The sequence below is a fragment of the Heterocephalus glaber genome, unplaced genomic scaffold, assembly GCF_053883595.1.
Source record: "Heterocephalus glaber isolate CG9 unplaced genomic scaffold, H.glaber_assembly_v1.0 deba00001447, whole genome shotgun sequence".
NCBI classification, from domain to species: Eukaryota; Metazoa; Chordata; class Mammalia; order Rodentia; family Bathyergidae; genus Heterocephalus; species Heterocephalus glaber.
Genome location: NW_028258299.1, coordinates 5,108,673 through 5,122,551, shown reverse-complemented (window position 1 = coordinate 5,122,551; position 13,879 = coordinate 5,108,673). Strand labels below are relative to the sequence as shown.

The 13,879-nt window shown below is 38.4% G+C and overlaps 1 protein-coding gene across 11 annotated transcripts in view; it reads left to right on the top strand.

Moving 5' to 3' along the window:
- Positions 1-13,879, top strand: part of Rere (arginine-glutamic acid dipeptide repeats) — a 385,951-nt gene that overhangs the window by 269,053 nt on the left and 103,019 nt on the right. For 10 of the 11 annotated variants that reach the window (XM_004863671.4, XM_004863673.3, XM_004863669.3 and 7 more), the window contains one exon: positions 1,025-1,124. The exons of the other annotated variant lie outside the window; for it this stretch is intronic. In XM_004863671.4, coding sequence (XP_004863728.2) covers positions 1,025-1,124 — 100 coding nt within the window. The remainder of the gene's footprint in view (positions 1-1,024; positions 1,125-13,879) is intronic. 11 annotated transcript variants of the gene reach the window in all.

The window sequence follows — 13,879 nt, the reverse complement described above, 5'->3', positions numbered from 1 at the left end:
ACAGCACCACTTCGATTTCCATGTTCACTCTCCCTCATGGCTGTTTGCTACTGTCCAATCCGAACTGGACGTTTTTGTGGCTTACCTGCATGAAGACATTCACCTGTAATTTCTTATAGAACTTGGTAATATGCAAATGCCAAACATGCAAAAGAGAAGTTTTATATCCTGCCCAATCCATCATAGCATAGGCAGACATTTTTGTCTGCAGTGATTTTGGAATTTACTGCAACACTGGCAGTGTGCAGCAGAAAAAAACTCAAGAAAGGCTCCAGGCATCTGGATTCTCACTCTGGCTGGCCGCAGCCAGCAGTGCTGTACATGGTGTTACTGTGCGGAGAGAGGAGGATGTGCACATGGAATGAGTGACTGTCTGTAGACATTTTGCTTTCAGTTCACCTAAAGGATGTTGATGTATAGGTGAGAGGAATTAAATCTCAGAGGAGGTAATTTCACATATTTTTCTAGAGACTCTTTCAATTTTTTCATTAACACATAGCAGTTAACCATATGGAGGCATTTTTAAACTTTTATTTTATTTTAATTTTTTGGTAGTCCTGGAGATTGATTCCAGGGCCTTCACACTGAGCTATATCTCCAAACCTTTAATTTTTTATTTTGATACAGTGTCTCACTAAGTTACCTAGGCTGGGTTTGAACTTGTGATCTTCCTCCCTCAGCCTTCCAGAGTGCTGAGATGACAGGCATGTGTGGCTACAACTAGCTGAGATTTCTTTCAAAAGATGGTAATCTAGAAGAGTATGGTAGCAAATGCGCTGAAATCTGAACCTTAGTACTATGAAAGCAAGGGAAGCAGTAGTAGATGGATCCAACCTAAAGCAATTTTTCTACTTCCGGAGGAGTGAAGGGTTGCAGGAGCAGAGCCAGTACTAAGGGCCCTTGTTCATATGCAAGTAGGACTGGATTGTGTCTGGGCTGAAATGTACTTTGAAAATTGAGGGGTAAAATCTCTGTACTGACTCTCCTGTGTGCTGATGAAGGAAAAACTCCCTTTCTTCCAAAGGAGCATGGCAGCATTTGCAGGGATGTGTGATGGCGGCTCCACGGAGGACGGCTGTGTCGCTGCGTCTCGTGATGACACCACCCTCAATGCGCTGAACACAGTGAGTCTCTGCAGGTTGCTCTGGGCAGGAAGACAGCTCTTTGCCCTTGTCTGGCCCTAGGGAAGAGTGATATGCATGGGGTATGGTGCACCCAGCAGTCTCTGGAGTGAGCACTAGGCCGTGTTGCTGGAAGATGAGTTGTGGTCATGGCCCTCGGGTCCGTGACTGCAGGTCGTGACTCGGTCGTCCAGGTCCAGTTCCTCATCTGGGCCTGCACTGCAGATTTGTGGAGAGCACATCGAGGTCTTCCTGAGACCCCACAGAGTGACACTGCCTGTGCATGGTTTTATTGAATCCTGTCCACATCCCTCAGAGGACTGTGTTATTGTCACCTTCGTAGACACAAGAAAACAGATTTAGACAAGTGAAGTCACAGTCCCAGGTCACGCAGTTGAGATGTGAATCTAGAAGCTGTGCACTTAGCCTTCTTTACTGGACCTCACTGTGCATTTGAGAGTGCTTGGAAGGACAGAGAAGAACCTGGACTTTTTCTGGGTGAACTTGTTTACTTTGGGATCATTTAATGTGTCACATGATTATAAAACAAAGTTAAGTTTTGAAAATAATAATCTGTAAGAAATCAAAAGTGAAAGGACATAAATGAGCCTAACAGTACTCATTTGTTGCGTGATACATCACCATAGTTGCTCATTGCTTGTGAGGCAGGTGGCAGCACCACTGAGCTAAATCCTCGGCCCTTGACACTTCATTTTGGCCTTTGAATATTTCTTAAGGGCTGTAGTGGAAAATTAGTGTATTTTGAAGTCACATGAAAGAATTCCTGTATGTATAGCTACTAAGGCCAATTCAGTAAGTTGGAAGAAGTAATAATATTTGAATATTTATGAATCAGTTTCTGCTCTAATAGTCTACATGGTTACATATGTTTATATAGGACATTGAGCATGAGGCTGTGCAGTTCTAATGCTTAACCAGTGTAATTTAAGCCCCCCCTCCTCCCCAGTGTACCTTTTTTCTTGAGAGGTCAGTATAGTTGGGAGAGCTTCAGAAGATCATCTGTTTAATCTTTAAATAGAGAAGAACCCAAGGCCAGATGACTTGTCGAATGCCAACAATCCAAAAAGCTTGTAACATAGGAAAAAAAAATCCATATTCCCAATTTAGGGATCTTTTTACTACAGAGTTCTATACAGTTTGCTATTGAGGAAACAGACACAGTTATCAGCATGATGTGGTTGATTTGTATTCCTGCCCTATTAGGATTTGGGGTATTACATAATGTTATGATAGTCTCTTGATGTTGGGGTTGAGTGATCTTGCTGAGGATACGCTCTTCTAAGTAACTGTTTTATCACATTCCCCAAAAATGCACTTGTCACTTGTATACTTCCTCACTGATTTAATAAGTAGCTTGAGTTTTGTTTTTTTGTTTTAGAAAAGGCTCTTAGCCATGGTGGCTCATACCTGTAATCTCAGCTCTCAGGAGACTGAGGCAGGAGGAACATTAGTTCAAGTCTAGCCTAGGCCACCTAGTGAAACCCTGTTCCGGGAGGGAGGGAAGGATCTTTATTATGAACATATAATGATAGAACCAATTTTGCGATTGTTTAACAGATGAGGAAACTGCAATTTAGATACTGCTAACATGATAGGTGCAGTGTCTGTAAGTTTATGCACATTGTGTGTACATTCAAGGACAGTCTTTGGTACACACGTCTCCAGACGTTTGTATAGAGGCTTTATAAAAATTGTGCTTCGAGGGGCTGGGGATTTAGCTCAGTGGTTTCGCCGCCTGCTCTGCAGGCACAGGGACCCGAGTTCGATCCCCGGTACCAAAAAAAAAAAAAAAAATTCTGCTTTGTAACTGTGCTAATCAGTTCAGTTTTGAATAATGAAGATTTTACTGTATTTAATTAAATGTCTATTTTTGGCACTTCATTCTTATTCCAAACCCTCTAAGGATTCTGTAGAACAAAATTCTATACAGAAATAATTGCAGATATTTTTGTCGACGGTCCTTTGTGGCAAGTTGCTTTGGAAGGTTTCAGTTAGCACTGCCAGTGTTTTTTGGTCTTACGAGTTTTTATTTTCACCAGAAGCTTCCTTCCTATCATTTCATATTCATCCTGTCTTGCTGGCCCAAGCTGGCTCAGACTGTGTTATGTGCACCCTTACATTTAGCCCCTGAAGGATTGTGTACTTGCGTACTGTGTGCGTGTTTTGTGATCAGTGGGTGAGTTTCCTGCTGTTTTAGTTTTTGTGCTTCCTTGTTGTACTGGCTCGAGAGAGGTTCGCTGTAGACACTTCGTTAATGAAAAGTGAAGTGAATGAAAAAGTCTTATGAGAAGTTAATGTTCTATTACCTTAGAGAAGTAGAAGATTTGAATTGGTTGGGTTAAGTAATAAATTTAGAAAACATACATTTTGTGTGCAAAGTATTTATTGTTTTCTTAGTGTATAGCAGTGACTAAAACTGTATTAGGAATTTACAATGTAGAATAAACCTGAATGGTTAGTGGCTAGTGTATTTCCCATTTCCCCAGGCAATATGGAAATTTAAAATATTCAAACTTCTACTTCTTTCTATGGTCTATTTTTTTTTTTCTTTTTTGTACTGGGGATCAAACTTGGGACCTTGCATTTGCCAGGCAGGTGGCGGAACCACTGAGCTAAATCCCTGGCCCTATATGGTCTATTTTATATGGACCTACTTGTAAATGTAAACTCTTGGATTATTTATTTTGACTCTTTTTTTTTTTCTTCATTATTCACAAAGGAAAGCTTTAGCATATAACTTTTGTGAGTGTGTGTGTGTGTGTGTGTGTGTGTGTGTGTGTGTGTGCTAGGGATTAAACCCATGGACTGTTATATGTTAGACAAGTGCTCTACCACTGAGCTACATTCCTAGCCCAGTATGCAACTTTAAAACAACTTTTTAAGATGTAATTTATATAGAATAAATTTTCTGATCTAAAGTCCATAATTTGATTTTTTTTTTCAGGTGTATACATCTGTGAAAGAACTAGCATGACCAAGATACACAAATTTCCACCATTCCCAAGAGTTGCCTGATGCTCAATTATAATCCTTTTTTGCTTCTAGCCTCAGATAGGCCTTGATGGGATGTCTGTCATTGTAGAGTAGTTTGCAATTCCTAGAATGTTGTGTGATTGGAATCATATATGAACACTTTTGGTTCTGATTTCTCTCAGCATGCTAATTTTGAGATCTGTTTATGGTGTCTTTTGTGTCAATAATTTGTTCCGTTTTATTGAATTCGATAGAATAGATAAGTGTTTTCACAATTTTATCCATTCATCTGGTGCTGCACATTTCCATTGCTTCCAAACTTTTGGTAATTATGAATAAATATTTTTCTGAACTTTGCTGTAGACTTGTATTTTTACTTTTCTTGGGTAGAGTGGCAGGATTTTTTGTGAGTAGTTATCCTTTTAAAAAATAGGCCCGGGAATGTAGCTGTGTGCTCTGTCTGCCAGGCAAGTGCAAGGTCTTGAGTTTGATTTCTGGTACAAAACCAAAAACAAATACCCTGTCAAACAGGTTTCTAAAGTGGTGTACCACTTTACCTTTTTTAACAGAAGTGTGTTAGAAGTTTAGTTTTTTCCCATCCTCACCAAAACTTTGTATTGGCAGACCTCTTAATTTTAGCCTTGCTCCCTAATGGGTGTATGATGTCATAAAATTTTAATTAAAATTTCTTGATTGTTAGGGATTGCATTAGTCAGTTTTCTTGTAGTTGAGATACAATACCTAGCACCCACAACTTAAAGGAGAAGAGGCATAGTTTGGCTCATGGTTTCAGGGGATTCAGTCCATGGTTGGCTGGTTCCAAGGCAGAAATGCCATGGTGGGAGGGTGTGGCAGAGCAAAGCTGCTTAGTTGACGGTAGCTAGGAAGAAGAGCTGACAAAGAATACTTGAGCAGAAGTGGCCAGACTAGACATAGACCCTAGGACCTCACCTCCCTGATCCACCCAAACAGACCTAAAAATGAATTCCACCAGTCCCCCAGGTAGATTGTTGGAAAGCCTCCCTAACTGCCACCACGATGTTGAGCAGCTTTTCATCTCTTATTTCCTTTATGTATAACTTCCTTTTATAAGTTAGATGTTCAAATCACTTGTGCAATTTAAAAATTGGGCTATGTACCCTTTATAATTTATAACTTGGTTGTAAGAGTTCTTTTCATCTTCCAGATGGGAGTCTTTTGATATATGTTTTCTCCCATACTATCATTTTTTTAACCCTAATGGTGTCCTGAATATTTTATTTTTCCCAAATCCAATAAGTCATTTTTCTTTTATGGAGGTATCTGATTACTCCAAGGTTACAAAGATTGTTTCTGTGTTCTCTTCTAGAAGTTTTACTTCTTACATTGTGAGTTAATTTTGTACTGATGCTAGACAGGGTCTGAAAGTTCATTCTTTTCCATCCAAAGAGGTAGTTATTGGGGCAGCATTTGTTGAAAAGACTTTTTCTCCTTTAATTGCCTTGACATCTTTTTTTTTTTTTTTAAATCAGTTGTTTCTGTATGTTTGGTTCTTATTCTGAATTCTGTTCTGTTTCCTCGATCTAAGCTCTATTTTGTCAGAAACTCAGTATATTGAATAGTTACTTTTTAATTTAAATTAAATTAAATTTATTTTATTAAATTTATTTTAATTTATTTTGAGACAGAGTCTCACTGTATAGTTCAGGCAGACCTTGAGCTCACCATTTAGCCCAGGATGGCCTTGAACTTGTGGCAGTTCACCTGCTTCAGCCTCCCTAGTGCTGGGATTACAGGTGTGAGCCACCACAGTTGGCCTTGAATACCTTTATAGGAAGTCTTGAATGCAGGAAGTACTGTACAAGTCTTCCTACTTTGTACTTGTTTTGAAATAGTGCTTTCCCTATTTTAGACCATTTGTATTTCCATATAAATTTTAGAATCAACCTGTCAATTTTTGTTTTTAAATAAAATCTGATAGAAGTCAGGTGTGATGGCATATACCTATGATCCCAGCACCCTGGGAAGCTGAGGCAGGAGAATACATAAGTTAAGACACCGCCCCCCCCCCCCCGGCAGTGTAGTAAGACCCTGTCTCAGAAATGAAAAAAAGAGTTGGAAAAGTAGCTCAGTGCAAAGGTCCTGAGTTCAATCCAAGGTACTCAAAGGTTTTGACAGAATTTTCATTTTCTTTGGGACTACGTTGAATCTCTGGATCAGTTTGGCAAGAATTGTCATCTTAACAGTGCTGTGTTGACTTTTCCAATCCATGATCATTACATGTTTTTCCATTGTAAAGAACCTTTCCTTAATTGATTGCAGTAAGATTGCATAGTTTGTGGTGTTCAAGTCTTACACATATTTTTAAAAATTTACCCTTATTTCCTTTTTGATGACTCTGTTGTAAACAAAATCATAACAATTTTAATTTCCAAATGTTCATCAATAAGATAGAAATACAATCAATTTTTATTGGTTGACTTTTTATTCTTTGGCCCACTAAATTCACTGAGTATTTCTGGTAGCTTTCCGGTCGATTCCTTAGGATTTCTTTCTGTACACAGTCATGTCATGTGCAAATACAGTTTGCCTCTTCTCTTTTGATCTGTGTTTTTCTTTTTCATGCTTTGCTGAACTCTGTAGTGAATAGAAATGATGAGAGGGGACATCTTTACCTCTTCTCTGATCCTAGAAAGTATTCAATATTAAGCTTAGTGTGGAATTTTTTTGTTGTTATGTAATCAGGTTGAGAACATTCCCTTCTGAATCCAGTTGTTGAGGATTTCTGTTGTATTTTTAATCACGAATGAGGATTGAATTTTGTTAGTTGCTTGTTTTTCCTTTTGTATTTAATGAGATCATCCTATGGTTGTTATCCTTTGCTTTATTAATACAGTGAATTGCATTGATTGATTTCAAATATCAAACCTTGCTTGGTCATGAGGTACTATTGAATTCGATTTGCTAATATTTTGTTAAAGTACTTGACATTTGTGTTTATGAAGGATATTGAGCTGTAGTCTTTATTTTGATAACAGAGTAACACTACCCTCAAAAAATTAGTTGGAAAATATTTCCTCCTACTTTGTTTTCTTAAAGGTTTATAAATGCTAAGTTTTGTTGTTTCTGAATATTTACTAGAATTCATAGTGAAGCCATATTTATTTATGGATAGTTTCAAAATCATAAATAGACATAGGCTATATTCAGATTTTATATTTCTTCACGTATCAGTTTTGGTAACATGTAAATCTGTGTCTCTTAAAGCATTTTGTCCATTTCCTCTAGGTTCTCAAATGTATTGGCAAAAGATTTGAATTATTCTTGCATTATCTTCTTAATGTCTGTAGCATTGTTAATTCTGACCCTTTTTTCATTCCTAAGATTACTAATTTGTTTCCTCCTGATCAAGCTAAATAGAGATTGATCAGCCTTACTGATTTTTTTGAGATAACTAGGGTTTGATTTCATTGTTGTTTTTTTTTGCCTGCCTCCCTGGCTCCTTCCAATTTTTAAAAAATTTATTTACTTATTATTTTCAGAGACAGGATCTCACTAAGTTGCTCAGGCTGGCCTCAGATTGGAAATCCTCCTGCCTCAGCTTTCCTCCCCTGGGATTACAGTTATGTGCCAGTGTTTAATTTCTAGATGCTTCGAGGCTTCTCTGAGTTTTATCTTTTGAAATGTATTGATTTCTAATTTAATTTTGTAGTGGTCAGAGAGTACTCAGTAGCATTTTAGTCTTTTGAAATACACTGAGGCTTCTTGGCATGGCATGTGATTTATCTTAATGTTTCATGTGTACCTGTAATGAATTTACACTCTGGAGTTATTAGGTGTGTCGTTATATAATTGTCAGTTTTTACAAAGCAATTGATACTATTCACATCTTCTATATGGTGCTAATTTTTAAAAATCTATTAGTATTATAAGTTACTGAGAGGAACTAAAGTCTTCAGCAATGATTGAGGATTTGGTTCTTTCTTCTTTTGGTTAAATTTTGCTTTTGTTTGTTTGTTTGTTTGTTTGTTTCAAGCTAGTCTCTCCCTATGCAGTTCAGGCTGTGCTCTGGTTTTGAACTCACTTTGTAGCCCAGACTGGCTTTAAACTCACGAAGATCCTCCTGCCTCAGCGTCCTGAGTGCTGGGATTACAGGCCTGCGCTGCCACACCTGGCTCCAAATTTTGCCGTTACATTTTTTGAAGTTGTTTTATTAGGCACGTGAACATTAGTAATACTTGTGCATTGGTCCTTTTACTTTTTTGCTGCAAGCCTCTTTATGTCTAGGAATACTGCACATTTGGAAATCTGTTTTGTGTGATGTTAGATAGCCACCATACCTTTCTTACACTTGCTGTCTGCATGGTGTAACTTTCCAGCTTCTTGAGTCTTGTTTTTTTGTATTTGAAGTACATCTCTTGTGAACTTCAGTTGTTTCTTGCTTTTTTATCCAGCCTGACAAGCTCTAATTCTTACTTGGAGTGTGTGGTTCATTTAATTTAATGCAGATGGTTCTCAGGTTATATAAAACTTGAGTCACATGCTTACATCTTTAATAGCAGAGTCCTCGTGGGAAAATGACTAGTTAACTTATACAGAGGTTTCCCCTTATCAGCAGTTCTCTTTCTACATTTCAGTTTCAGTTACATGTGGACAACTGCAGTATGAGACTATTACGTGAGTAATTGTAGAAATAAACAATTTTTTTGTATTTTTTTTGTTTTGTGTTTTTGAGACAGGGTCTTGCTTTGTATTTCAGGCTGGCCTCTTGCCTCAGCCTCTCAAGTGCTGGGATTATAGGCGTGCGCCACTACGCTGGGCACATTAAATTGTACATTATGTGCTGTTCTGAGTAGTGTGGGGAAATGTTGTGCCGCCCCACTCTTGGGCATAAATTCATCCCGTCGAGTGTACCCATGCCAGTCAGCCCTCCCGCTTATGAGACCCACCGTGTGGTTTCCCAGTGCTTATGTTTAACACTTAAAATCATAGGCTGATGGCACATTACAGTGTCTGCAACATCATTTCTTCATCTTACAATTTGATGATTACATTATCTCACATTATTATAAGAAGGACGAGTACAGGGCATGGGAGAGAGGTATCACATTCATAAAACTCTCATTACAGTACCTTGTTATAATTGTCCTGTTATTAGTTATTGTCATTACTATGTCTGATTTATAAATTCAACTTGATGAAGGATAGGTATGTGTGGGGGAAACGTATAGGGTTTATGTATGTATAGGGTTTAGTACCATATTAGAAGGCACCTCCTGCAGAATGGAGAGGACTACCAGAAATGCCTTATTTCCTTCACTGTGTAACGTACAACTTTTGGTCCAGTGGTAAACATGCAGAATTGTTCAGGCAACAGTTGTTCACTGTTTGCTCATTTATGTTAATGTGTATTTCTTCTAACTTCTTATGTAAGAGTAATTTTATACTGATACAGAGGAAGATGTAATAAATGTGTTGGTCTCTTATGGAAGAGGAAGTTGTTCTTAGTGACAATGGACATATTATTAATGTATATAACAATAATACGTTATATAAGTATTTAATGTTTTAAACTGTGAACACCTACATGTTAAATTGTTTTACTTATATTTTGATGTCTTACATTAAATATAAATTAAAACATAAAGAAGCAGTGGTATTTCCCTGAAAGACTGTGTATAGAAATGTCTGTGTATGATCCAGGTGTGTGTGTCCTTGTGTGCAGTTTGTGTTAGGGTCACCTGTACAGTTGTAGCTTATAGATCATTTATAGGCATAATGCTAACAACCTCTAAACGGCTAATCCCTAAAGGGATTGATTGATTCAGTCATACTCTTTGGCTATAGACTTTTGTATTCACACTTATCAGTTGTAGAAGAAAGCAAAGCTCTATAGCTTGAGAATATGGTTTTCTAGGAAACCAAATTATTTTTACTGAACGGATACTAGACTCAGATATTATTTGGACTCAGATATCCATCTCCTTTCTTTTTTTTTTTTTTTTTTGGTACTGGGGATCGAACTCGGGCCCTCACGCTTGCGCAGCAGGCGGTGAAACCACTGAGCTAAATCCCCGGGCCCTCCATCTCCTAATAAAATTAAACTTCTTTTCACTACTCTTCCCCAGTAATTTATTGTAACTTTTATGTTTACCTCTTCTCACCAATACTAAACACACATGTGTAAGTACAATTTATAATTTTATTTTGATTTACTATGATTTCATCTTGGCCTGGGTAGCTTTATTCCCTGAAATGTAGGTGGGTGTTAGATACTTGAACTTAGCTTTTTATGTATTCAAGGGAGTATATATTTGGTTGCTTATCATCATCATCATAATCATTATTATTATTATTATTGGTACCAGGGATTGAACCTCAGGACCTTGCACTTGCCAGGCATGTGCAACGCCACTGAGCTAAATCCCTGGTCCTGTTGTTTATTTATATATGCGTACACATTTCTCCTTCAACAAAGGATTCAAAGCTTCTAGTAGTTCATTGATTTTTTTTCATCTCTGATCTATAAATATCACTGTGTGTTAACTGTTGAGTATTTGTCCGCTCTGTTTTCTGAGCCCTACCCTGATTCCTGATTCCTCGTTCATGTAGAGAAGCAGTAAAAGTTTGTTGAATGATTGAATAAATAAGTGAGGCTCAAGTCCATATCATTCTTGATTATCCAGAACTTGGTGTTGGAAAGTCTGCATAGCAGAATATGCAGATAAGCCTACTGTAGGGATTACTTTGATCATTCTCTCTTTTATTCTGAAAAGTTAAGTCTGTAGAATTTCAGTCAGAGGTTTTCTAGTTGTGCATCTTAAGTCGACTTCACTAAAGCTTCCACAATGGATTAGCTTTGAGCGCTTGGGACTTAACTGACTGAAGAGTAGTTCTCACCTCCCACATAAGGCCCTGCCAAGAGTTCTTTTGTAACAGAAGCAAAAAGCATGTGATGATCAGGATCCTTCTGACTTGCACTCTACCCCCACGCCTTTTAATTACATTCTTCCCCTTTTACTATTTCTCCATTCAGATGAGTCAGACTTTGCTGCCTTGGGATGAGGTAGGATGGTGGGTTTTTGGTTTTGTGTTTTTGAGAGAGAGATTTTGATTTTGTTGTTGAAGGGAGTAATGGGAAAAGTTGATATGCTGTGGGTTTTGTGGATAAGGAAGTCCAGCAAAGTGCAGAGCAGTACTTCAGACGCAGCAGGCTTGGCAGCTCGGTTGCCGGTGTTGACCTGTGTAGGAACTGTGATCCGAGGCTGCAGTGAGCAGTGGCGTCTGCTCTGCCCAGTCAAGTCGCACAGACAGTGTGGCTGAGGTTTCTGGTGTGACTGTCAAGGCCTTTCAGCTGACTTGTCAGCATAGAACAAGTGAATTTCAACTTTCTTTTATTGTACTTTGACCAGTTAGTAACATTTGGAGCTTTGTTTTTGAAAATCACTTAGAAATTCACCAACATAGCTTTCTTTGGCCCAAAAACCTCATAAACTCAATTTTATTCTGAAGTTCTAGGTGACATTTTAAACCAAATTGCATTTCTTGGTCTCCTTTGGATCAAGATGACTTTTAAAATGAAAGGCTTGAATATCTTGTTCCTTTTTAGGTAACGTGTGGCTTTTCTTCAGATTGAACCGCAGGCCCCACTGTCTCTCCCCTGAAGATGACAGCTTTATCCCCTTTCTCTGGAGTGGGCAGGGAGATGAAAGCCCACTTACAGTACAGGAAGACCTCCGTCAAATAGCGATTGCTTTTGTTACTTTCATTTTTGGTAACTTGAAGAGCAGTCTCTCTGGTTCTTTTCCTTTGGTTTCACTCCTAGTACTGTGCTTCCTTCACAGCCCTGGCTTTTCTTTCCTTTATGAGCCACTCTTAGGTTTCTTTGGCCATTTCTTTCTTCTCTTGTATATAATAGCCTTATTGAGATAGAGCTCAAATTCTATATAATTCACCCACTCAAAATGTGCAACTGTGTAATCAGGATTCGAGTAAGCATCACCACAGTCAGTTTTAGAATATTTTTGTGCCCCCTCCCCCCAAGAAATCCTACGCCTGTTATAACTCCCCATTGCCCCTTCTCCTTTATCCTCTGGCAACCACTAATCTGATTTCTTCCTTTGGATTAGCCTAGTCTGGACATTTCAAATAAATGGGATTGCATAAAGTGCAGCCTTTTGTGACTGATTGCTTTCCCTAAGGTAGTGTTTCTGAATTTTATCCATAATTGTGACATTAGCCATTTTTATATGTAACTGTTTTACTTCCCGTTTGGTGAACTTTCAGCTTATGTGAATGTCATTAACTACCTTATATCTCTACCTTATATCACTAACAGCAATAAAATTAAAATTCATGCTTGTATGCTAGGTAAATTTTAGGTATATTTTATGAATGAACTCATTTAATTTGATCTTCATAATAATTCTGTGACATGTATGGTATCATCTATAAATTATTAAAGCACTTCTATCTTAAATACATAATAATTAAAATTTGCAGCCCAGCATGGTTGCGCTCATGTATAATCCCAGAACTGTGGGAGGGTCCCACAGGAGGATGGCAAGTTTTAGCCCAATCTAGAGAATTTAGCAAGACCTTGTCTCAAAAATTAATGGGATGGGGGACTGGGGATTTAGCTCAGTGGTACTGCCACCTGCCTCGCAAATGCAAGGTCCAGAGTTCGATCCCTGGCACCTTCCCCCCAAATTAATTAATTAATTAATTAAAGGAATGGAGATGTAGCTCAGTGTAAAGGTTCAATCCCTAGTAGGGCAAGCCAAATAAACCCCACCGGGACAAGCTAGAGTTGAAGCCAGTCATATACCAATCAGCCCTGTTGAAGTGCCCGGTGAATCTGTCATTAGCCACTAGGATTTGCTTTTCAGCCAGTTAGAAGTTGTTCATTTTCGTACATGTCCCTGTATCTCTGTCTAGTTTTCTAGGCTTTTAGCAGGAAATAAGGAATATAATTCACTTTCAGTTTTGTTTTGACAGAAGTTAGAAAGTTCATTTATTAATGTAAGACACTCCTTTCTCATTTTTTTTCTTATGAAGACTGGTAAAAAGTTTTGAGACTTACAAGGTGTTTTGAGAAATATCCACTTTTATAAGTTAGAATTTAACATCTTTGAGCCTCTGTTAATCATTAGTAACATAGTAGTTAGTAGCTCAGGATAAATTAACATTTTTACACTTCAGAAGAAGCTTTCAGGAAAAACTTTTTTTTGTAATAAACATATATGGGTTGCTGTTTTCTTTTTTGGGGGGGTCCTGGGGCTCGAACTCAGGTCCTTGTGCTTGTGAGGCAGGCAGCAGAACCACTCAGCTACATCCCCAGCCCTGGCTTGCTGTTTTCAACCCCTTGTGGGAGGGCTCTGGATGCTGGTGCTGATGCCCAAAGTGAACACTGCTAGGGCAGACATTCTCGAATGCACTGCATGCTGGATGAGGCCCAGGGGTAGAGCATTTGGCCAGCCTGTGGGAGGCTCTAGGGTCAGTCCACCGCATGCATAGATAGATAGAATTTATAATATTTGCCCTAGTATATATTCTTTATACTGGCCACGAAATGCTTTCTTACAACAACCCTAAATCATTTTTACCCTCGAATTGTGAAGGTTGATTTGTCAGTTTCTTCTGGCTAATGTAGCAAATTACCACAAATCTGTGGCTTGAAAGCAGTGGGAATGTAATGTATTCTGTTGTAGCTCTCAACAGAACATGTAGTCAGGGTGTCGCTGGGGTGTGCTCCTTCCCAGCATCCGTCCTGGACTATGCAGGCT